Below are 25,754 nucleotides of genomic sequence, written 5' to 3'. Positions count from 1 at the left end.
GGCCAGGGGTCTCACAATTTCACTAGAAGGCAGAAAAGAGGTGTCGTCCCACAGGTACCAAGCAATTCGGCTATCTATGCCAGTAGCGAAGCAGGCGATATCCAGAAATATCTGTTTCTGCTTATTATCTACCGTTTGAAAATCCCACTGCCTGAATGGTGACCATTGCCGCCCTAGTAAGTTATTCCATTCCTCCTGCGTTTTACCATTGAAGACTGCAGCCATAACTTCAATAAACAATAGGCGTCCTGCCATTACAATGAGAGCATTTTCGGAAAGATTGAAGTTGCTACGTAATGACGAAGTCATCATAGATGCATACTGCCTGCAGAGTTGAAAAGCCTTATCCTTATTCAAACGACTAACATGATATGTCCGGATCTGAGGAGATTCTTCCAGGACGACACTGTTTCTGGTGGTTACAAGGATCCTACTTCCAGAAGCAAAGCAATCAAAGCAATCTCCGATGAGTTTCTGGACATGAAACGCATTTTCCACGTTATCAAGGATAATCAAAACTCTCATGTTGCAAAATAAGTCCCTGATAAACTCAATTCCCCTGTTGACAAAAGCAGCATCCTCAAGTTCCCGTTTTAGAACATCGGAAATCAATTTAGTTTGCAAAAGCTGAAGCCCTCCTACTACTTGAGTCGCTTCTTTAATATCAGCAAGGAAGCTACACCCATCAAAATCACAAGAGATTTGGTTGTATATGAGTTTTGCGAGAGTCGTCTTGCCAGTCCCACCTTCTCCATGTATGACAACAACGATCCGCTCATCCTTGTCATTAATATTCATCAAGCTCATGATCTGCTTTACTTGATCGTCAGTTCCGCCGCCTTGTCCAATACTGGCAACTTGTCTGTCGTCTTCCGTTTTAGCCACCTACAAGAAACATGGCGATTGGTCATTGACAAGGCCGTAAGATGCGAATAAATACCTATGTCTGTTGAACTTTTCTAACGTTGTTGTGTTTTTGTAAATTGTCTACTATACGTAGTCACTGATTTTCCTGATTTACCAGTGATCAACATTATTGCTACATTGTTTCAAAGGAAATCCAAGTTTCAGTAGAGTGATCTTTTACCATTCAAATATGTTTTGTCAAACAAGCATTTTTCTTGTCAAACGATTGACCCGCTTTGAAATTTCTAATCCCTACACTGACAAGCGGATTCTTTTAGATATGTGTATGAAGGCGTACATTAAAACTTCAGAACATACTAATAGAGAAGATGACCAAATTGAAATATGATTGATTCCAGGAGTTGATTCAAAGAAGAAAATATGGGGCGGCAAATATTCAATCATCGAAATATTGTTGGTTCCCACTTTTATACGCACGTACTGCTAAAGGGTGTTTTCCGCAACCGACGCCAATGGTCTAAAGATAGCAAATTGAAATATCCAATGGCAAGTAAGGGAGCGACTGGACCTCTCAATTCCGGCTATAATTATGTATTAGAAAATAGCGGCGGGTCCCTCAAACACTATTAACTATTAATCTACAATGAAAGGGCAAAATAATTAACATGAGAAAAAGATATATATGCATGCATGGACATAAATCTTTGATTTGTTATCTTAATATGTATCCTTCAAACTCAGAAGCTTGTATGTATTTAAACAAGAATTAATACCACGGAAAACTTTAAACTGATATATTTTTGACAAATTTATCATAAATTAATTTTTATACTATCAAAGACCTAAACTGGTACACCTGTAATAAATTTATCATCCATTAGTTTCTCTTAAATTTTATTGTCAAATTGCTGAGTCAAATAATATGTGACAATTGACAGATGTACTAGTTTGGGGTTTTACCTTAGATTTTCAAGATACTAATTTAATTTAACGAAAACTAACAGAGAGCAAATTTATTACAAATGTACCTGTTTGGGATTTTTGATAATAAAAAAATTAATTTGGATAAACTTGTCACGGATGTACCTGTTTAAATTTTTTTTGTGATAAAAAAATTAGTATAATTCTGATGAACCTATTAGATGAAGTGTCAATAAAGGTGGTTGAGGATAAGGATGCCACAACATTGTGAGCTAAACTATAGGCACTTTATGTAATGAAGAGTTTGAACAATCACTTACATGTTGAAGAGAATGTTTTAGTTTAGATATACAGAAGGTACATCAATTAGGTCCTACTTAGACGAGCTTAATAAACTCATGATGGATTTAAAAAGACGTTGGTAATATTCTAGATGATAAAGAGTAGGGCATGATTTTGTTAGTGTTTTAACCAAAGTCATAAGAGCACTTTATTGATTTACTACTACAGAGGTGCACTAAGATACCTCGGAAGCGGTAAAGTCCACTTTGTCCTTTAAGGACTAATAGAAAAAATTGCAAGATAATGGTTAGGCGCATGAGGTAATGCATGGACTAGTGATTTGAGGTGGAGAATAACATCAGGGGTCCAATAGCAACAGAGGTAAAAGCTGGTCGAAATCACGCTATAAAAAGTTCAAGGGACGTGTGAAGTGCTTTTAGTGTTATGAGGAGGCCCACAATAGGAGAGATTGTCCGATGCTGAGAAGCTGAGGTGATAGGCAAAATGCCACAAGCAGTGTGGTGAACGTTCACCGAGGAGAGCACTAGTGATGTAGAGGCTATTTTGTGTGTGACTGCCGATTCGTCAAGAGATGAATGGGTGCTAGATTTGGGATGTTTTTATCATATGACGGATTGGTTTACTACTTACTAGATTGTAGATGGTGGTAGAGTTTTGATGGGGAATAACGTAGCTTGCAAGGATGTGTGAATAAGAACAATTTGGATTTGGATGCATGATGGGGTGATATGCAAGGTGTGAGTACATGTTGAAGGTGGAATATTGAAAATCTCTCAAGGTGCCATGACAATGATGAAAGGGAAGAAAATGAATATTCTTTATCAGCTACTGGGAAAGACCACGACAATACTCTCTTAAATTTCATTAGGTGAATAAGACTTGAAATTGACTAAGTTATGGCATATGAGGTTGGGTCACATGAGTGAGGCAAGTATGACTATGCTGAGTGAGGAAAGCTGGACTTGTGTGAACACTGCATTTTTGGAAAGTAGTGTCAAATTAAGTTTATTATAGCTTTCCATTTGACTAAGCAAGCAGTTGAGTATATTCATTCAGATGTCTAGGGCTTGTCTCTAGTTCCTTTGAAAGAAGGTGCTCGGTATATGTTAACATTTATCGACAACTATTCAAGAAAGATACATGCATAGTATCTGGGTTCAAGAAATTTAAGGTATTGATTGAGAAGTAGTTAGATAAACAAATCAAGTGCCATGAAAACTGAAAACAACATGGAGTCTTGTAGCAAATATTTTATCAAGTTCTGTGAGAGCGAAGAGATTGTGAGACACTACATAATACCCAAGACACCATAGAAAAATGGTGTTGTAGAGCGAAATAGCATAACTTTACTTGAGCGAGCTTGGTGCATGCTTCACATGTAGGACTAGGTAAGGAATTTTGGGCTGAAGTAGTGAACATGGTATGTTACAATGTTAATTGATCTCCATTATCTACTATAGAGTGGAAGACTTTTGAGGAAGTATGGTTTAGGAAACTTGTTAGTTGCTCCAAATTACAAGTATTCGAATGTCCTACGTATACTCATATAAGTGATGGTAAGCTTGAGATGAGCACGGAGAAGTGCATATTTTTAGGTTATGCCCATGGGCTGAAAGGCTATTGGTTGTGGTGCTTTAATCAAAGATCACCTGGTTTTCTAATTAGCAAAGGTGTGATCTTTGATGAGACAGTGATTGTCTGATAGAGGAATCTTGAGACATTACTAGCAGAGCAAATAGATCGTGGTGTCAGTAGTGAGGTGGAGTTTCAAGTGAAGACTTCGGAGACCTTGAAGGTAACATAGGTTGAGACTATAAATGAGGCCATGGTTCCTGAAGTTGGTGATATTAAATAACCAACACAGGTGTAGCACATTATAGTCATGAGCAGATAGAGAATGCAAATTAAATCATTGGTATATTATGGTTATATTGATTTTGTTTATACATTGACTATAGGTGATAAGTTGGAGACTAACAAGCATTCGTCTTACTCTGAGATGGTGGCTAGTAATGAGCCATGGTAGGGGCTAGTAGCTATTAGAAGAGATGGAATCGCACAATTGAAATCAGAAATGAGGATGGCTAAAGTACCCAAGAGTTAGAAGATTGTTGGAAACAAATGGGCCTCCAAATGGAAAGAGGGCATTCCTAGTGTTGGGGCAACTAGATATATGGCAAGACTTGTTGCGAAGGGGTATGCATAGTGGGAAGGCATTGGCTATACAAGGTGTTCTCTTCCGTGGTAAGACATACTTCTATTTATGTATTACTTGCCTTAGTTGCTACACAAAATCTTGAGCTAGAGCAACTTGATGTGAAAGTGGCGTTTCTTCACGGTGAGTTGGAAGATTGGATTTAGATGAGGTAGCCTAAGGGATTTGCTATTTTGAGTAAGGAAGATCATGTTTGTTTGTTAAAGAAATCTTTGATGGGTTGAAATAGTCTCCTAGTGGTGTAAGCCTTTTTTATGCTTTCATGACTAGTCAAGACTATTTGAAAAGTTAAATGAAAAGCCATGTTTACTTTAGGAGATCGGAGGATGGGCATTTGATTTATCTATTATTATATGTTGATGACATGTTGATAACAGCTCCAAATATCTCTGATATTGATGTCTTAAGGAAGTAGTTGAATGCTAAGTTTGAGATTAAAATTTTAGGTATTGCAAATATGATATTGGGTATGGAGGTTTTGTGTGAGAGGGTTGTAGGCGTTTTACGTTCATCTCAAAAGAAATATTTTACAAAGGTTATCACACGTTTTAGTATGCAATTAGTGAAATTCGTGACTATACCTTTAGCGAAACATTTTATCTAGGAGGACTCAGCCTCAAAAGACATCTTGTGAGGTGAAGGAAGCTGTAGCAGTTATCAAGTTGGTCAGAAGGCTTCTCCCAAGTGATGTGGAATTCCCTTCCACAGGGGCTTAACATACACTCACATCTACCTTAACCTAGCTTTAATGCCAATTTGGGAGGACTCAGCCTCAAAAGACATCTTGTGAGGTGAAGGGAGCTGCAATGGTTATCAAGTAGGTTAGAGGCTTCTCCCAAGTGATGTGGGACTCCCTTCCGCAGGGGCTTAAAAGGTAGACTAAAGAGGAGGAGGAGCATATGCCTTGTGTTCTCTATTCTAGTGCAGTTGGTAGTATTATGTACTCTACGGTATGCTCGGGCTTGATATTTCACAAGTTGTGGATGCACTTAACTATCACATAAGGCATCTTGGTAAAACTCACAAGAAAACTATGAAGTAGATTATTCGATTTTTAAAGAGGACGACATATGTGAGTATAATGTACTAAAGGGACAATAATGGCAGTGAGGTCATAGGGTATGTGGATTCGGATCACACTAGTGACTTGGATGACTGCAAATCTTTAGTAGAGTATGTGTTTACGTTAGCGAGGGGTGTAGTGAGTTGGAAGGTGTCTTTATAGGACCACATTTTGTCTTTGAGTGAGGTAGCGTATATGGCATTTGGTCCTTATAGCAAAGGAAGTGATACGGCTACAAGGTTTGTTTACGGACTTTGGTTTGGAACATAAAAGAGTTGATATACTTGTGATAATCAATGTGCAATATATTAGGCATATGATATAGTTCATCATAAGTGAATGCAGTCTATGGACATCAAGTGCCATTTCATCCAAGATGTCTTGACGAAAGGTAAGGTTGTTGTGAAGAAAACCGCTACAATTGAGAACCCAATAACAAAGCTCAATCTTTGTTTGAACTCAACTGACATTTATAAAGAGTGAATGCTCGTTGGACTATAGGAAAGCAACATGATGATGAGTACTATGATTTGGCTATAAATGTTGAGCTAAGGTAGAGAATTTTTAAATTGTGTATTGAGTTTAAATCGTGTACGAAACCGATTCATTGGAACAATTTGATTTGTTCTAAAAATGGAGGGAGGCACTTTCTTTGGATATGTATAAAACAAAGAAAGCCACTAGAGGACAAAGGTAATGGGCACGCATATTCTATGCTATATATTGGCTCGTGTGGTGGGTCCAAGTCAAAAAGAAGTAAAGTTGATGACCCTTTATAAAAGAGAAAGAATTCGGTCGTGGTTTCCAAGGAAGCACAGTCTCGGCAGAAGTGAATAGGAAAAGAGAAGGGAAGAAGGACCCACACCGCGAGCTCTTGACATAGCCGCACAAGGACAAATGTGAAAGAAAAAAGCGTATATTGTATTAGATAGCGCGCCGTCCTGTGCTTCAGCTTTACATCCAAACAAGTTATTTATTTTAAACGCTTTTTTAAGTCAGAGAAAAAATTCGATATAGAATAAAATTTATCATATTCTATACTTAGCACTCACTCAAAAGATAATAAAGTCGAATATAAGTTAGATATAAGCTTGATAATATATGGATAGCGAGACTTCGGTGAGCTCGCTAGACCTCGCCTAACTGATTGTCAGTGATCGGTGGCGGCGGGTGGTGGACAATGGCGGCGATGGACGGCAATGGTGGCGACGGCAACAATTGAAGAAGAAGAGAGAGGAAGAAGAACAAAAAGAAAGAACATAAAAGGTACAAAATATGTTGGCTTGATTCTAGAATTGTTTTGGGAATAAATAATCAACTTTTTTTTTTACTTCTTGATTCCGTTCCAAATGTACTTCCGAGAACAAAAAAACAGAAATTTGTCCCTGGAAACAAAAATTTCATCTAACGGATTTCTGTTCCAAATTTATTCCCGGAAACAAAATAATATAAATTTTCACTGTTTAGCCAGTTGACAAATGTGTCCTAAGATTTCAAAAGACTTACCATACAATTATTAACACACTAACAATATTTACATGCATGTGATATTTAGTTTGCTTTTCATTATTAAACTTTAAATGAAGATTAAATGGACATTGTGCTGACACTTTAAATTAGTCTGAATGTAAATTCTCATGTACTTAATAAAGGCCTAATTATAGCAATCGGCAAAGCATAATTTGTGGCAAGTAGGTTGCTTACATGTGTTCTAGTTAATTCTCTCTCTTCAATTGTACATGGCCCACTTTTCTAATAACATGCAAACTCTCTCTCTCTCTCTCTTCTCAAATGTACATGGCCCACTTTTCTAATAACATGCAAACAATCTCTCTCTCTCTCTCTCTCTCTCTCTCTCTCTCTCTCTCTCTCTCTCTCTCTCTCTCCTGTGTTTTACCAAATGAATCTCTATTAGTCTACATATTCAAGCCAAAACCACTATTTGTCCCACTTTTACTTTTTAAAACTATTTGGATGAAAAGATTTAAGCTGCCAACTACTTCATCCTCATCAAGTAACCATCCAATTCACACATATTTAATAGCTATCTATTACATATCCATCCAATTCACCATCGACCGTATAGTGTGTGGCATCTGCCTTGACATTATTTATCCTGATCATGATTTTCCTGCCCCCATATGGAGATGGAATGTTTATAAAGGAAGATTGATCAATATATATCTTTAAAATTCGAGTTTTACAGAATCTTTCATACTTGTTAGACATGTTGATTTCCTTGTCCTAGTTTTGAAGTTATTAGATTAGCCGCAACTAATCTTTAAGTCTTTGGATCACATTTGAATATTTTTGTCACGAGATCCATATATTATGCTTATAGAAAAAGACACAGGATAATATTCTGAGCATCAATATCTCAAGGTGTTAGTAATCTACTCAATCTATATAAATGAGCAGTTTCCCAAGCACATCAATGAACAAGCAAAGAAACAGGCAACATAATTTCCCTTCAATCATTATTTTATCTAACATTAATCGGTTTAATTGCAATATATTTAGAAGTACTTTTTTTTTGGGCGCAAATGGTCCAAAATTTTGCATATATAACTATTCTCCACGACTAATCAAATTGCAGTATGATTTTTCCTTTTAGTTTCATCAAATATTGCTTTTATATAAAAAGTAATTAGTCCAAAAATGTATTTCACTGCATTCAAAATTTTCTTTTATTTTACTTTTCTATAGTTGATTGCAGTACAATTAACATGTGTCGTCTATGCTCATTAGTGTTACCTAACATTAATTGATTTAATTGCAATATATTTAGAAGTACATTTTTTTTTTTGGCGCAAATGGTTCAAAATTTTGCATATATAACTTCCAGATCTGTCCAAGAAAGCTGTTACCTTCTAGATCCATTCCTAAATTAAGCTTATCTTGTGATTATGAAAAGATAAATAAGAAGGAAAGTCACCTTCTCCATTCTGTCAGATGTGGACGTGTCTGAACCAGTCGTGATCTGTCCATGAGTCTCATCTCTGTAATCCTTATAAAACATGCCCCACCAAGGAGTTTCGCCTAGCTGCGGGCAACGTTCAATTACGATTTGACATTCATCTGGTATCATTGTGTCCGATGGATTTGTCCAATAATCCAAGGAATGACAACGTTCAATTTTCACTTCCATCAACTTTTGCAATCTTGACAGATCATTTAACCTTCTAATTGACGGACAGAGCTCGACCTTCAGGTTCTCTAATGTTTCCAATGCCCCAAGACCACAAATCTCTCTCAACATCGGGCAGTCACGTAGTTCCAATTCTTTTAGATTCTCCAGGCCTGACGTGGAGAATATAATTCTTTCGAGGACAGGACATTGGTGGACAGTTAGATGTCTCAACTTCTCTAGTCCGCCGAGATGGATCTCCTTGTCCCGAGAGCGACAGAGATTCAAACTCACTAGATTTCTCAGGTTGGATAAATCTGGGAAAGATGTTATTGAGCTGAGATTTCCCTGCATTGCTGGTTTAGGTGTTTGCATGAGAAATTCTGGGTGTTGGAGGCCAGACATGGAAAGTTTCTTTAGACGAGAAAGGGAACCCAATGAAGTTGGTGACACGATAATGCTTGGAAAGCACAACTCCAAATTTACCAACTTGGATAAATTCCCAATGCACTCTATGTTATAGGTTTCAATAAGGCTTGACGAAGACATTGATAGATAATCATGGTTATCCGATAAGAGAAGATCAACTAGATTAGTCAGGTTTGAGAGATCTGGAATAGACTGTAAGGAAAGAGAGCTAACAAATAGATGAGTCAAACTTGGTGGAAGTGACGGCAACACTTGCAGCTTATCACAATTCTTGAGGATCAGTTTTTCTAGGTGAGGGAGCGCAACAATTGTTTCTGGCACTCGACGAATATCAGTCTCTGATAGATCTAGGATTCTCAAACAGGCCAACTTTCCAATTTCGCTTGAAACTTCGCCCACCATCCAATAACATCTAGCGCGTATCACTTCAAGCTTCTTTGCCAACCCAATTGATGAAGGTACCTCTTTGATGCGCGTGAACGAGAGATCCAATTCAATCAGAGACTCTAGTTTTCCGATACAATGGGTAAGTTCCCTTATCTCTGTGCATCCCGCAAGAGATAAAGACTCGAGATTCACAAGATATCCAACAGAATAAGGTAATCCTTCGATTGACGTGTACGATAAATCCAATTCGATCAATGATTTGAGCTCTCCAATCGAGTTTGGGAGTTTCAGTAAGTTTGAGCAGTGACTCAATGCCTTAGCTTCACCAGCAGGCCAAATTCGCGAGGGAGATCTGTTAGTCGGTGGCAACCCTCAATACTCAAGAAATTCAGTTGTTGTAGTTTCCCAATGGAGCGATCAATTTGAATCAGTTCTCGACATTCTTTAATTATCAATCTTTCCAGAGTAAAGCACCCGGACAAGTCGATTTTTCCTATGTTTAGACATATCAGCTGTAGAACTTTCAAATTGTGAAGCTTCTGCGAAAAAAATTAAAGCATTACAATGTTGTTTGACAATGTAGCTGCCAAAAAAATGCATGACAACATACATACCTTAATTTGGCTCCACCCCGCCCAATCATTGGCATTGTTAAATTTAGAGAGTTGGAGGACAACTAAGTTTTGTGGGAATAGATTAGTTGCGAGTAAATCTGGAGGACAATAGCACCAAGAAAACCATCTTAACTTTGAAAAGAGATCAGTAAAGTCTCCAATAAAGCTCCACCCATCTAAGTCAAGGAATCTTAGATTTGGCAGCCTTGTGAAATCTTCATCAGTAAATATGACTAGAGTAGGATCTCCAGTTAGACTGAGTGCTTCAATATTTCCTTTATTCTGCCAAATACACACAATTAGAAAGAGCTTTCAATTGCCCTTATTCACATGGTAGAAATTGCATCTTAAATAGTTTTATGCAAAGAGAGACCGAATTTTTGCTCTTATTGTAATACCTCTCTTGTTTTCAAAATGTCCATAGCTTCCTCAGAAATCCACAATCTGCTACGCTTTCCTGGATCCAGGTTTTCCTCATGGACAATATGGCGCCCTAGGTCTTTTAGCATGTCATGCATCCATAACCCACCATTCTCTCTAATATGTATCAATGATAGAGAACTGAGGACTTCAATTTCTATTTGTGGAAAAAAGTTGCAATCTTCCCACATGTAAGATGCATTAATCTCCTCCTCATGGAAGGAAAGACATGCAATATCAAGAAAAATCTGCTTTTGCTTGAAATTTAAGGCGTCAAAGCTGATTTTCAACATCCAGTGGACATCTTTATTATCAATGCTCCTTAACTTTTCTAGTGTGTCTTTCCATATAGTTTCATGCTTTCCACGAAGAAATGAACCTATGACCTTAATGATCAAAGGAAGTCCTCCAATGGTGGAAACAATATCCCTTGAAAGTCTATCATAATAATCGTCTCTAGGAGATTCTTCTTTGAATGCATGATTTATAAAAAGCTGAAGTGCTTGATTAGAATTTATTTCTCTCAATTCATAGAGTATGATTTTCTCTCCACTCTCTAGGATACTTTTGTTTCTTGTTGTAATTACGACTCTACTTCCTGTACCTAACCAATTGATCTTGCCAACTAGTTTCTCAAACTGTTCCCTATGGTCCACATCATCTAGAACAATTAGAACCTTCTTTCCATGCAGTTTTTTCCTAATGACCATCATTCCATCGTCAATGTCATTGATGTCATTGATGTCATTGATGTCATCCGTAGGCCTTTCATCATCAATGTCATCAATATCAATCATAGACTTAGTTTCGTCGAGAATGTCGAATAGCAGCTTCTTTTGCAGAAATACTAGGCCATGGCGGCGGGATGATCCACGGACATCTTGCAGGAAGCAATACCAATCAAAGTTAGAAATGAGCTGGTCGAAGAGAGCCTTGGCAAGGGTCGTCTTTCCAATAGCAGCTGGGCCATGAATTCCAAGACACCGTACACAACCAAAGTCATAGTCCAACAACTCCATTACGGCTTTCACTTGATCATCTATCCCGACTAAATGGTCAGTTGCACAATGATCTTTTGCCTTCATCTCGATTATGATGTCTTCGGCGTCCAATACAGTAAGTTCACGTGGCTATGATGGGCAATGATCTTCAAGCTAGGTTGAGGAGAACATTAAAAGTAGTAGGGAATGCAGAAATAAAAGACGGACGAGTTGTGCCAGTTGCCACACTGAGTAATCCCATCAACTATAATTGCTCTCTATAACGTATGCCTGGACGTCCGATATAAATTCCTAAGTTCCTCGGCATTTTGCAAAGTATATGTAATAGCGGGGAAAGTAAAAGCATGTCCACTTATAGATCCAACTTAGACAGACGAGGGATCATTTCTTGCCTGATGCTATTTTTATCGTATTTTATGGAATTTTACATAAACTTTTTAAATCATGCTAATTTGTTTGTTCGCCTATAGTGAAAATGGTTTTTAATAAAAATCATTTTCAATTTCATTTGTTTGCTGATATGCTGAAAAAAATATAAAACTCTATCTTAGTGAAAAGCTATTATGGCAAGAGACTTTGTTATGCTTAGGAAAATCATTACCTCCGTGCAGAACTTGGAATTCATTTTCCTAATTTAAAGTGTCTTTTCTTTGACCATATTTCTGTTGATTAATTATTCCCAACAAATCATGCGAAAGTCCGGAAAAACTAATTTCGCAAAAAGCTCTTTTAATAAAAGGAACACACCCTATGTATTGCAAGATTTTCTTACCGGTATTGACAAGGTCTATTTTAAAGTTCCAACAAAAAAAGACCTTCTTTGCTCTTTCTAAAGTTTAGCCACCGAAGACCAGCCGCCACCTTCCACCAAACTGACGACGGTGGAGCTCCGGCAGCCATCATCGGTTCCCCTCAGACAACGGAAACGGCGGTGGCCACAACAAGGCAATAGGGTATGTGAATTCTTTGTGGGTAAGTTGTGACACTCATCCTAATCTGAGCGACTTGTGACGACAACACAGCTCAAATATTACAAGGAATTAGAGTGGTCGCACGAAACTAACCTTGCCCTGCCGAGACGAAGCCACTGCCGAATCCTGGAGCAGAACTGCGTGTCCTTGTTTGAGCTTCAGTTCTCCGATGATACGGGAAGCATGGAGTCATTACCATTTGTTGACCAAACGAGACACCTAACGGTCTGACGGCAGATGAAAAGTATCAAGTGAAAGGCACATCATTCAAATGCATTCGGACCGGCGGATATTAGTACAGGAAAAAGTGACAATTTTCAGGGAAAATTTCTAATAAAGATGATGAAATTAAGTTAATTTTTCAAATAATGACTTGAAATAATCAATTCAGTCTCATATAAAAGGCCAAACTTGCCGGCCGACCAACTACTGGAAATTCACTTGCTTGCCCACTAGTGAACATTTAATATGCCCTTATTTGAGACTAATTTGACCACTTCAAATTATTATTTAAAATAAAGTCTACTCTTGATCTTTTTTTAAGAAAATTACCTCACTTTATACTCTTATTCAGATTTTTTTTTCTAATTTTTACATTTCAATCGACACACCTTGTCTCTGTGAATTCGGGAGCATATGGTACCCTCTTATGTCGTGTTGATCGAGGTGATTAGAAGGAAAAAGGAAATTCAAATAGGTGGAAACCAAAATAGAGGAATTGTGTTATTGTGTTCTTAGATGCTAGCGAGAGAAATGAATGGAAAGCGCATTAGGACTTTTTTTTTTTTTTGGGACCTAACATGAGGACTTGAATATCCTTGTATGCATTCATGTATAGAAATAAATGAAGATATGAGTGGGAAAAAGAAAAAAAATAAAAATATATATGTTTATTTATTTACTAACAACACAAATCCCTACAATTTCTTTAGTATTTCAATGAATACGAAGGAATTTATAAATTAATATAGCATAAATTATGTTAACCACTTGCAATCCCTCATAATCCATTCCTTTATTCTCTAACCATCCAAAAAAAAAAAAAAAAGATCACTTTTTAAAAAAATTCTCTCCTCCTACCAATCTATTCAACCAAATGGACGTGCATCAAATCCTAAATGATAAAAAAAAAAAAAAAAAAAAGTGCAGTTAAGTTATAAATGTTAATCCTCCCATTTTTTTTTAGCATCTGCAGTGCACATGATTTTTAAGTTGTAAAAGTGTATTTTAATTTCATTTTTTGATGTATATCTCTCATATTTACTTTAATTATATAAAAAAATGAAGAAATGGAGAAAAAATTAATCAAAATATTAATATCGTTATAAATAAATATGAAATATTAGTAAAAAAAAAAAGTTGCTAAGTTTAATGTATATATTAATAAATCTAATAAGATATTTTAAGGAAAAGAAACATAATTAAGTCAAATGGAAAAACGGCCTTAATAACAAAATGGTCAAATTATAAAAAGTGAACCCTCATTATGTACTTTTGGTGATTGCTTAATGCAAAAAGAATGATTAATCAATAAAAAGTATCTGAAAATATCACCTTGGATTTCATTAATCATATTCTCTCTATCTTTTTTTTTTTTTTTTTTTTTGGTAACTTCTAATAATTTATTAATCAATCATTTTTTACATTAATCAACCTGTAAATATACACCGTAAGTAAACAATTTCATTCATTTTCCTTTTGTTATTGACGCATTTTCCCTATTTATTTAATTTGTATGTTTTATATTTTAAAAAAGTTGGCTGTTATGTTTTCCGGCAAGGATCACTAAACCTTGTTGGCCGCTCCCACATGCCATTCTCTCTCTTTGATATCATTTTTTCTTTAATTTCTTTTTGGCTTTATTGTCTTACTTTTGGGAGAAACTCACAAAAAATCCTAAACTTTATCAATTATAACACATTTATCTCAACTTCTTTTTATGAGATCAAAAACGCCAAACTTGTATACATATGACACATTAACCAAAAACTTTATTCCGTGACATCAAAATCTTAAATTTATATTTGTTTGACACGTCTATCCCAAACTTTTTGTTTGTGACACCAATAATTCTAAAAAAATTTCTATGACACTAAATTTGTGGGATAAATGCGTCACATAAATACAATTTTGGAGTTTTTGATGTTGCAAAAAAAATTTAGGGTAAATGTATTGCACGAGTATAAGCCTAAGGTTTTTTGTGTAATAAAAAGAAGTCTGTGATGAATGTGTTAAAGTTGATATAGTTCGAGATTTTTAGTGATCTTTAACTCTTTATTTTTTAAAGAGAAATTAGCTGTTTTGTTTTCTAGAGGATCACCAACTGTTGTTAGCCATTGCCTAAGAAGCCTCAACACTCTCCGAAAGCCTTCGTATCATGTCCTACGCTCCAACACGTATCCGACACGCTTTGACACATTCCGACACGTGGTCAATGAGTGTCGGAAAATCCGACACGTGGTCAACTCTTCCTGACACGCGAGTCCAAAATGCCGACACACAACTCCGACACGCATGGGATCAATTTTGAAAATTTTCAATACTTGAGGGGTCAAAATATAAATATATAAAAAATGAAAATAACAAAAATAAAGGGAAAGAAGAAAATTTTCACTCTCAAGCTTCTCACTTATAAGTTTTGACCTTCCCGTGAGTGACAATGGAATGCCCCTCTTCTCATCCGCGTTGCTCTGCTACTCTTGTAGAGTTAAAGTTGTGATTTTTTTTTTTTTTAACTTCTTTCCACCTCTCGCAGGCGCTGCTTGCAAATTATCTCTTTTGGTCACATTTTCCATGGTGAATTTAGTTATTTCTTTTTCTTTTGGTCGTACTTTGAGAGTTCTTGTCTTGGATTTTCATTTTTCTCGAACCTTGTTTTGCGAGAGGAGCTCAAGCCAATCTATATTATGAACTCCGAACTCGGTGCAGGGATTATAAGAAATCTCATTAACTTCAAACAAATGTAAGAAAATAGGACATGTTCCTTCAAATTTACTCTTTTGTGTTTGCAATTTTTGAATTTCTCATTTAATCTTTATCAAATTAAAATAATAAATTATTTTAACAAATGTTGAATTAATATTTTTATTATAAATTAATTCTATGTTCTTTATATTATTTATTTATTTATTTATTCATATATATAAATATATATTTAATATATAAACGCATGTCGGAATGTATTGAAATTCCCTATTTTTTGAGAAATAACGTGTCGGCGTGTCATGTTGTGTCGTGTCGTGTGTCGCATGTCCGTGTTGGTTCTACATAGGCCGTTGCCATCTACCATTCTCTGTGACCTGTCATTCTCTCTCTTGGTTTCTTTTTTTATTTTTCCAATTTCTTTCTGGCCTCATTGTTTTATTATTTTAAAAAAGATTGGCTGTCTTTGTTTTCATAAGGATCACTAACCCTCGTTAGCCTTTGCCATATGCCATTCTCTCTATTTGATTTCCTTTTGTTTTCTGATTTTTGTGGCCACTTATCGTCTTATCTTTAAAAAAAAAATATACAGGAAAATTCAAAATAACAATCTAAAGTGTTCTCATTTTTTCAAATAAAAGCCTAAAATGAATGATGTGTCAAATAATAGCCTAAAGTGATCATGACTATTTCAAATAAGGGCTTGATCTTATTGATCACCAATTAGCTAAATATTTTGGCTGATTAATGATATTTTTGTAAAAGATAATTTTAATTTTAAATTATTCTTTTCTTTTATTTTTTTTTTTTTTCCTTTTTTTTTTTCCCAATGAGCATCGGTGAGGGCCTAGTTACCCTCACCGGTGGCTAATGAGAGTCGACCTCACCTAGGGAGAGGGTGGCCATTGAGGGCAACCCTCGCCAAGTCCTCTTTGGGAAGAAAGAAAAAAAGAAAAAAAGAAAAAAGAAAAAGAAAAAAAAAAAAATTTATAAAAGGTAAATGATGAAAATGCCCTTGATTAACTCAAAAGTCAAACCTTTTTGAAATCGATATAGAGACTTGAGGCCTTTATTTAACACGAGATCCACTTCATGTTTTTATTTGAAATAATGATGGCACTTTAGGCTATTCTTTGAATGAAGATTAACTTCACATCCTTATTTGAGAAAATAATGGCATTTCAAGTTCTTATTTGGAATTTTCTTAAAAATATTGGTTGTATTGTTTTCCCGGCAAACCCTAAAAATCCTTCCCAGCCGCTGTCAGCTATCATTTGCTCTCTTTGATTCCTTTTAACTTTTAAAACTTTTCATGCTTTTTCGTTTTTAAAGATATTAACTGTTTGTTTTACTTCTTGGACTTATTTATTTATTTATTTTTCTGTTTATGAAATGTTATAATTGGTTCTCCACCTCAGCGGCAAGATTAGGTCGATTTTTTATTTTTATTTTTTTTATGTGTAACATCAATAAATTTGGTTGACATGTTGTTGGATGGACTTAACCCAAAACATTTAGGATGGTTCTATTTTTGAGGCGTCGCATGATTAAAAGCTCCTAAAAAGTCTTCTTCCAAATGTGGGAGTCAACGTTATGTGTGGATCCGGTCGAAAGTGGTCCTGAATCTCGGAGCTCGACCGACCCCGCTGTTTTTCACTCCTCCCAATAATGTGAAAGGTCGTCCCACTCACCTACGAGTAGCAGTGGAAGAAGATCGCAGAGGAAGAAAGAAGATGGAATCGAGGAACAGGATGCTTTGGTCGCTTCAGAATACAGCTTGGGAATATGATGATTCTCGGCAAGGTCGTGATGCTGCTTCTCTGAAGAGGCGGAGGACTACTACGGTTAGATTCGTTGACTTTGCCTCTTGATTCTGTACTGGCCCTTGCGTTTCTTTCTTTCTTTCTTATAATTCTTTTTGCCAAGAAATTTGCATTATCGATGGTTACAGCATATCAGCGTTAGATTAGATTAGCAAGAAGCATATGCAGGGTATGGATATATTTGGATTTCCAATTTCCAATATTGCTTTTCTAACTACGATGTAATAAACTCAATTTATGCTGGATGTGATGGACTTAATTTACCCACTTGACAGGAATCACCCATTTCGTCCTGTTCACCAAGCTCTGACTTGGCTGGAAACAATTATGATGTGTTCTTGAGTTTTAGAGGGCCAGATACTCGTAAGAGTTTTACAGATTTCCTCTACAAAAGCTTGACAGATGCTGGGATATGCGTATTTCGAGACGATGATGAGCTGCCTGTTGGAGAAGGGATCAAGCCCGCGCTGATTGAAGCGATTAAACAGTCGAAGGTTTTGATTCCCATCATCTCCAGGGATTATGCTTCCAGCAGAAGCTGCCTCATGGAGTTGGTCCAAATATTAGAGTGCAAGCAGACGATGAGTCGAGAAACCATTCCCATTTTCCATGAGATTGAGGTCTCAGATTTAAAAGACCAGAGGAATTCTTTTGAGAAGAGCTTTTTTGAACACCAGAGGAACGGGGTTGATTGTGAGACCATCCAGAAGTGGAAGGTGGCTCTCGAAGAGATTGGAAGGTTAAAGGGATTTGTAACGGCGAAAATACATAACGGGTAATCCAATATGCTTTAAAGTCCATTTACAAAATTGATGTACTGTGATCATAAACCAATCATGCTATCTTTGACATTATTCTTCCTTTTAAAGTTTAATTGTTTCGCAACTCCACTTAACCGTATGGCTTTTAGACCAAGTTAGACCATTCAAATGCAGGATCTTTGGAATTGCATTGTAATGCCTCCTTTGTTCTTGCCTCATGGTGCAGTACTCCTGGTTCAACTCTGCACATTCTGCTTTTATCGGCTGTATGACTATTGTTCTGATTCAGTTTTTCATCATGTCTCCATCTGTAGGCATCATTCCAAGCTCATAGACGAACTCATCCCAATTGTTCAGCAAAAGCTGAAGAAGGGTCGACTACTTGTGACAAAAAATTTAGTTGGAGTCGACCATCATGTGCAGGAGATTATGAGAAAGCTCGGTGTTGTGCATCGCAATGGACAAGTAATTGAAATATGCGGCAGCGATGTACGAGTCCTTGGAATATACGGTATTGGGGGTGTTGGCAAGACCACTCTCGCAAAAGTTGTTTACAATCAACTCTATGATCGTTTTCAAGGTTACAGTTATCTTAGGGAAATTCGAGAATTACATCAACATGACAGGATCTTGTCCTTGCAAAATCAATTAATCTCAGACCTTCGAAAAAGAAGTGTTTCATTCAGATGTTCTGATGATGCTATGGCAGTTCTTGCTGAAGGATTTCGCAATAAGCAGGTCCTCATTCTCCTTGATGATGTGGAAGATGTTGACCAACTTGATGTGGTTGTTGGAGAGCTTAGTTGGTTTGGTCCAGGAAGCAGGATTATTGTGACTTCTAGAAAGAGCGACATCCTTTTGAAGTACAAAGAGGCTGAAACCTATGAGATTGAACCAATGGAAGAAGATAAAGCTCTTAAATTGTTTTCTAAGCGGGCTTTTGGAACAGGTTCTCCTTGCAAAGGCTTTGAAAGTCTTTCCAAGGACATCGTATTGGCTAGCGGGCGACTTCCTTTAGCACTTGAGGTGACAGGTTCACGTTTATTTGGGAAGTCGAAGGGTACGTGGAAAGATACGTTGGAGAAGTTGAAAGACACTCCTCATGAGAAAGTCGAACATGTGTTGAAAATAAGTTACCTTGCTTTAGATATATATGCAAAGCAAATATTTCTGGATGTAGCATGTTTTCTGATTGGAAAGGATGAGAGAATTGCCTTTTACATGTGGGAAGACTGTAAACTTTATCCCTCTAGTGGTATTGAAGTTCTCCTCATAATGTCTTTGGTGAAAATTGGGGAGAACAACGAGCTATTGATGCATGATCTACTGAGAACTCTGGGCAGAAAAATTGTTTTAAATGAAGATCCTATCCCTCGTAATCGAAGTAGGTTGTGGGTGCACGATGATGCCCTATCCACTCTACGGAAGAAAGAGGTAAACCTGAAAGCCATAACTACATTCTTTTCTACCCGCAGTTAAATTTCTTTGTAATTTACCCGATTTTTCAATATGTAGAAGAAGCTAAAAAACACTGGCAGTTCTATAGCAAAGTTCAATTCCTATTCATTTACCTTTATGTTCAAATTGGTAGGGTACTCCAAATGTTCAAGCGCTAGGTCTCACCTTTGACAAAGGATCTGATGACTGTTTCACATCTGCGGAATTTGGCGCTCTATTGAACTTAAGATTCCTTAACTTGGATCGAGCTAATATGAGAGGAAATTTTTCTAGTCTTCTTTTAGAACTAAGGTGGCTTCATTGGCGAGGGTGCCATAAGAGCTCTGAGCCTCTTGTTTTGAACCTAGAGAACTTGGTCATTCTTGATCTATCCTGGAGTGCTGTGGCAGATGACTGGGAAGGTTGGGCACAAATAATGGAGGTATATGACAAGTTTTTTTATTTATTTATTTTTTTTACTTTTTGTGAACACTAGCTAATTGATATTGAACTGTTTCTATCTCTTTGTAATACAGAAGGCAAACAAATTGAAAGTTTTGGAGCTAACTGGTTGCGGCCAGTTATGTAAAACACCATGCTTCCCACCTAGTAGCAAATTGGAAAGACTGATTCTTGAACGATGTTCTCATTTGTCGTTTATAGACAAGTCCATTGGTAATTTGAAATATTTGAAGTCTTTGAACATCAAGTCCACTCCAATTGCCCTGTTGCCAGAAGAGATGGGTTCCTTGGATAATTTGGAAGAGCTCTTGATTGATGAAACTTCCATATGTCACCTTCGTTTCTTAAGAGGTTCTATGCAGCAACTTAAGACTCTTAGTGCTTCCGGATGCAAAAATTTGGCTGAAATATCCGAGTCTATTCGTTGTTTAAAGTCCCTGTCACATCTTGCATTTGATAGAGCTATTATCACAGGACTCCCAAATTCTGTTCAGTTGTTAGAGTCACTTGTAGAGCTGTCTTTAAGAGACTGTCAGCGGATAACTGCACTTCCAGACTCCATTGGGATGCTTAGGTCACTACGGAAAATGGATCTGTCAAACACCAGAATTCAGATATTGCCAGAATCAATAAAAAATTTGGATAGATTGGAGGTGCTAAGGATGAAGAATACTCACATAAGAAAATTTCCGAAGGAAATTACAAATCTAGAGAAGTTGGAAGTCGTAACATTTTCTGGCTGCCCTTTGAATGGGAAAATTCCTTGTGATATTTCGGGGTTATCATCTTTGAGAATCTTGAAGTTATCATTTACCCTGACATTTAGCTTACCCGAGAGCCTTTGTCAACTTTCTCGTCTCGAGACCCTCCACTTGCTCCATTGTGACGAACTTCAGACTATACCAAAATTACCATCCAGTTTAGTGGGTTTGCGCTGGGGAACCAAAAACATGAGGATAGTTCAAGGTCTTTCATATCTGAGAGATTTGAAAGTTTTGGAATTAGTCAATGATCCTGATGAGGAGGAGATATCTTCTTCTGAGCTGTTCCAAACTGAAAGCATTGCCTGGATATCAAGTTTGTCCAACTTAGAAACCCTAAGGCTGTGCCTTCCAAATGTTGCTAGCCTACCAGAAGATTTTAATTCTCTTACTCAACTTAGAAAACTTGATTTGTCCTGCACAAATCTGCTAGACCTCCCACAACTTCCCTCAAGCTTGTCAAAACTGCTTATCAAGAATTGCCAGATCCAGGGGATGGATTTCTCTAATCTGGAAACTCTGTCTGAGTTGGAGCTCTGTGATTGCAATGCACGGGAAATTCTTGGTCTTGGGAATCTAAGGCTCCTGCAAGTGTTGAAGATATCTCGCTGCGACATTAAGAACCTTGATGGTCTCGAACAAGCATCACAATTGAGAAGGTTTTCTATGTCTGAATGCTATTCTCTTAACAGATTGCCGGACCTATCAAAGTGCACAAGCTTGGAAATTAAGGAGATAGACTTTTGCAACATTCAGGATCAGCCCTGTGAGAGGCACTGTAAAAATTGCTGCTTGAGGCACTGTGATTGTCCCTACCGATGTCAATGTGGTGGTCAATGCATGTAGCGATCTCAACTGCAAGCTGTGAGGATACTCTCTATTTCCAATTGAGAGAGGGTGGAGTTTATTTCTTTCTTCTGGGTGAGTAATGCACTTTTTCTCTTTATCTACAGTTGGGAGACTTGTTACACTCCACAGAGTCTCTTCTTTTTCCTGTTTTCTTACTGCAACATTTCTCTTTCCCATTGTCATACTTTGCTTAATCCGTGCTTCTTCTGGGTAGTGAGTTCAAGAAATAATTGTCAGATGGGCTGGGAATATGTGGTTGGTATTAAAGTATCTGGCTTTATGCACTATATGATTCCTCATTGACCTATAAACCATCAGCATGAACCAACTCTAGCAGTTCTTTTTCTGTTGAGAGCAAAAAGTATTTGCAAAAGAATAGAGATCTACCAGATGATGTATTCACCAGCAAGAATTGGTAAACTTTCTAGCCATAGGAGTTTAGATGCTGGTAATTCTATTTGTTCGTGGCTCCAAACGTTCTTGCAGAACCTGATGCTCCAAATTTCAGAGGTTACAGAAGTCATGCCCGATGGGACATGGAGTAATTTTGAGAACATCAATTGCCTGAAGTGAACTTTTCTTATTTCATGCAAACTATGCCTGTGTTCTAACAAAGTTTGAAAATCATAGTTTATCTTGAGATGTAAATATTGAATCAATCATGTGAGTGGGTAAGCATAGTTAAATTGTCTAAGTTTGTTGTTTTGATGTTTCATTGAAAGCACTGGGTTTTGAAAATTGGTCATTAATGAGGATTCATTTTAGAAATAAAAATTTTCCATAATATAATCAGACACATCCACTGTGTCTAATATGAAACTGTAAGAGGAAAAATAAAAAGCCAATGAATAACTGAAAGACGGTTTACTTTGTAACTAACACAACATATTGTATTGTTAAGTAGAAATTTGGAAACTTCCCTGTTTGTATATTTTATACACACTCCTCATTGCATGATATAGTATCCAGCTTGCATGAAGATTTCCATGAAACTAAAAGCGAAAGCATGCATGTGATACGTAAATACATTTTTCATATGCCAACATGCTTCTTGTGCCAAATCAATTGCCCATGATTGAATAAGCCTTTACATGCTATTTGGGTCATATCCGTCATTCGGTCCTTTGACTGATGGTAATTCAATCAAGGAGACTGTTACTTCAACATATTTAGAGGTGTCCGTTTGCCGAAACATTAGATAGGTGGTAGCTCATGTTCCTAATAAATAATGAATTCAATAATTCAGAATCAATATCTCTTCAGATCACTGCAGGATTGGATTGGGAAGAGAGTTCTGCTTTGTAATTCTTCAGGACAATGTGTGAGTTGAAGATCGAGGGCGCTGGTGAGAACATAAGCTGAGATGATATATCTCATAAATCAGTGATACACGGCGATGCTTTATGTGGATGCTACGGGTAGAGAGAAACCTAAGGGCCTTTGACAGAACAAAAGTACCCTTTTGTCAAACCTTGAAAAGCAAGCACACTGCATTATGCAGCCTCAATTGTGATTTCTGCGAGTGTCATTCCAAATTCTGTTAGATTTTCTTCTTCTCGATGCTTTGTGACAAGGTCTTTTTGTCGATGGTAGAAAGGCCTGTCATTCTGTTCATCTAGGACTCGTGTGAAGTGTAGATTTCTTTTTCTCCATGTTATATAATACTGCTGTACATTATCTTCTATATTTCTTGTCCCGGCCCTCTTTGTTAGTCTGTTGTCATTCGTCACTCTTCTGTCTCATGCTGCAAAGCGGAGATCATCAATTACGATTTTGGAAGGTTTATCTGCGATTGTAGAAAGCATGATGAATAACTGGTTGTAGGGATATATTTGAGTTGGATGTTTCAAGCAGTTTGTTATTGAGCTCATATTGATTTGGGAGATTTCAAATATTCCGTTTGCCAAAAATGGAATGCTGCTCTGTTGATAATAAAATTGTAACGTTAGTGGTAGATTTGAAGTATCGAAGGTAAGTAAAAAATGTTCTGTAAAAATTGTTAGTCTGCTCAACCGTTTGCAAATTACCAATGAAATAACAATTTTAACATCCACAAATCAATTCTAGATTACTATTATTTGTCAGTCTGATCAATATGTAACTTTGGTAATAAATTTGAAATATTGATGGAAGTTACCATCGACAAACCTAATAGTATATACTTTTAGATTTTATAAGTAGGCATGTAACTATTTGTTATTTACAAATGAGATAAGAATTTTATCATTCACAAGCCCAACAGTAAATTATCGGCTTCTGCTATGATTTAGATTTGAGTAGTGAATGGAGAACATAGTTGGTAAGATATGAGAGCATTGACGGTAGTAAATCGCTAATGTTTTTGGTAAGTTCATGAATATATTTGATCAATAGGTAGCAGGTTGCAAAATTGTACCAACGTCATGTAGAATTTACAAATAATGTTATAAATATACTATGGAACAGAATGATGTCGAAGGACTTTCTCAAGAACATTGATAAAATTTGAGTGCATCACATGTCATGATATAATCTGGCAATCTTGGGAGTTGAATTGACTCTGAGTTGTTTGATTAAAGTTCATGCATGTTCCTTCTACTTTTGTGATTTACTTTAATTAATCATGGAGGTTGGTCTTGTTGAATGAGCATCTTTCTCATCTTCAGGAGACTGAAGACTTTCCTTCAATTTAGTTATATATTTTGGGGCTGTCAAATTGAATTATTTTCACTTACAACATAGAAGGAAGCCGCGGATGAAAAAAGTTATCAAAGATAATTTGTCTTGATCCATGATTTAGCTCGGAATGTAACTTATTTTTACTACTAAATTCAGATTAAATCTCGATAACATTACTATTTTTCGAAAGGTCCTTAGGGTCCTCAAGTACTTGTTAAGTATATTTTATTTAGATAATTAAATTTTCAAAGTATTGATTATGCATAATAAAAAAAATAATGCATTGAAAATTATAAAGTTTCTTTAATTAATTACTTAAGGAAAATTATTCAAAAATCCTAAACATATTATATGGTGGTCAATTCAATCTTAATATTTTGGCCAATTTAGTCTTAAATCTTTTGATGATCTATTAATTTAGTCCCTCCGACTAATTTTAGCAGGAAATCAATGACAAAGATGCTAGCTGTCCTATGTAATACGATTGGCATTAAATTGAACAATTTTCCATAATTTTTTTAAATTTACTTTTTCTCTCTTTTTTTCCCACTATTATTCTTCCAAGCCAGCAATCCTCGCCTCACCAGATCTATGCATGGCGAGGACCCCAATGGCCTTCACCTCACTAGATCTATGCTAGGCAAGGTCTATCACGATCTTTGTTGGCTCGCACAAACTTGGTGTAGGGCTGCAACAACCCTCGCCTCACCGACCATTGTTGATGCCTCGTTAGCCCATTAGGAAAGAAGAATGGTAAAAAAAAAAAAAAAAAAAGACAGAAAAAGAAAATTATAGATTATATAAAAATTCATAATATCAAAAAATTATAAAATTTATTTAGCACCAATCATGCCACGTAAGTTTAGCTAGTGTTCATGTCATTGAGTTCTGGCCTCTAAAAAAAAAAAAAATTAAATTGGTCATTGTATAATAAGTTTAAGACCTTTAGAACTATTTCCAATTACTTAACAAATGCCTATTAGCCCTATCTTTTTTACTAATGGTGTTGAGCAATGTCCGCGACCAATAATGATTAGGGAGGACAAGACAGTAATTTTGGATTACCAAGGATGCCGAAACTTGGGTCAAGCGTGAAAACAAAGGTATTTTAACTAAAATTTCATGACTTAAGCAATTGCTAAAAGCATAGACAATTGATGGCAGGAGAGCAATGGCCCTCGGCAACTCTCTTGAAATGAGAACAATGTCAAAACCAACTTACATATTTAAGTGATTTTTTTTTTTTTGATATTTACAACTATTTATTGGTTCATTATCAAGGCGGGTGAAAAACAATTAACGAAAAATACCAAAAGTGTGACATCCTTAAATTCAACCCCGTTTCGATAAAGTGAAATTGGCATTTCGTCGACGTGCCTATGGTCCTTTTTCTCTGAGCTGATCACTCACGAGTTAACTAACCTATTGGGTGAAGCTGTTAGGGATGTATCTCAGTAAAATCCCTAAAAGCTACTTAATTGGTTGGATATGACTAAAATCACGTCGATCGATTCTAATCATGAAATTTAATTTGGTTTTAGGAATCGAATATTCGAGTATGTCACAATTCATTTTTAGGATCCTATCTCATCGGGCCTAAGTGGAATTTTTGGTATTTAAATATTATTTTTCGGAATTAAATTAATTAATTATTTATTTTCCGAAAATTCAATTGGATGGCCAGTGACCGAAATATTACGCTGATGACCGTGGTGAAGTCCGTTTATTTAATCGGACTTTATTTTGAGCTAAATTGAATTTTT

At 36.4% G+C, this 25,754-nt stretch overlaps 3 protein-coding genes across 4 annotated transcripts; 1 reads left to right on the top strand and 2 right to left on the bottom strand.

The window, feature by feature from the left end:
• Positions 1-11: 11 nt before the first annotated feature.
• On the bottom strand, positions 12-9,579 carry LOC120293899. The gene is made up of 3 exons (XM_039313696.1): positions 8,305-9,579; positions 133-885; positions 12-74 (listed from the first exon to the last, which is right to left on the bottom strand). The coding sequence occupies exons 1-3, from the start codon at positions 9,325-9,327 to the stop codon at positions 12-14; spliced, it is 1,839 nt and encodes a 612-aa protein (XP_039169630.1). The 5' UTR covers positions 9,328-9,579.
• Positions 9,580-10,312: 733 nt separating this feature from the next.
• On the bottom strand, positions 10,313-11,365 carry LOC120293898 (TMV resistance protein N-like). Its single transcript, XM_039313695.1, has one exon. The coding sequence runs from the start codon at positions 11,363-11,365 to the stop codon at positions 10,313-10,315; it is 1,053 nt and encodes a 350-aa protein (XP_039169629.1).
• Positions 11,366-16,890: 5,525 nt separating this feature from the next.
• LOC104447129 (disease resistance protein RPV1-like) lies at positions 16,891-23,125 on the top strand. Of its 2 annotated transcripts, XR_005551602.1 has the most exons (6): positions 16,891-17,084; positions 17,339-17,838; positions 18,139-19,258; positions 19,416-19,703; positions 19,798-21,405; positions 22,597-23,125. XR_005551602.1 is itself a non-coding variant. In XM_039314072.1 (5 exons), the coding sequence occupies exons 1-5, from the start codon at positions 16,974-16,976 to the stop codon at positions 21,328-21,330; spliced, it is 3,552 nt and encodes a 1,183-aa protein (XP_039170006.1). In that variant the 5' UTR covers positions 16,891-16,973; the 3' UTR covers positions 21,331-21,981. The 2 variants fall into 2 exon arrangements, 1 of the variants encoding a protein (XP_039170006.1); XM_039314072.1 differs by lacking the exon at positions 22,597-23,125 and having other exon boundaries at positions 19,798-21,981.
• The last annotated feature ends 2,629 nt before the right edge of the window (positions 23,126-25,754 follow it).

This window comes from Eucalyptus grandis, chromosome 5, assembly GCF_016545825.1.
Source record: "Eucalyptus grandis isolate ANBG69807.140 chromosome 5, ASM1654582v1, whole genome shotgun sequence".
NCBI classification, from domain to species: Eukaryota; Viridiplantae; Streptophyta; class Magnoliopsida; order Myrtales; family Myrtaceae; genus Eucalyptus; species Eucalyptus grandis.
This window is presented reverse-complemented; position numbering and strand designations above follow the sequence as displayed.

What these genes read in the sequence shown, in the direction of transcription:
- LOC104447129 (XM_039314072.1), top strand. Translation starts at nt 16,974, where the DNA reads ATGGAATCGAGGAACAGGATGCTTTGGTCGCTTCAGAATACAGCTTGG. An exon ending in ACGGCGAAAATACATAACGG is followed by an intron (nt 17,839 to 18,138) that starts GTAATCCAATAT and finishes CTCCATCTGTAG; the next exon opens with GCATCATTCCAAGCTCATAG. An exon ending in CCACTCTACGGAAGAAAGAG is followed by an intron (nt 19,259 to 19,415) that starts GTAAACCTGAAA and finishes TCAAATTGGTAG; the next exon opens with GGTACTCCAAATGTTCAAGC.
- LOC120293898 (XM_039313695.1), bottom strand. Translation starts at nt 11,365, where the DNA reads ATGGAGTTGTTGGACTATGACTTTGGTTGTGTACGGTGTCTTGGAATT.
- LOC120293899 (XM_039313696.1), bottom strand. Translation starts at nt 9,327, where the DNA reads ATGGTGGGCGAAGTTTCAAGCGAAATTGGAAAGTTGGCCTGTTTGAGA. An exon ending in CATCTGACAGAATGGAGAAG is followed by an intron (nt 886 to 8,304) that starts GTGACTTTCCTT and finishes TGTTTCTTGTAG; the next exon opens with GTGGCTAAAACGGAAGACGA. An exon ending in GGCAGTGGGATTTTCAAACG is followed by an intron (nt 75 to 132) that starts GTAGATAATAAG and finishes CTACTGGCATAG; the next exon opens with ATAGCCGAATTGCTTGGTAC.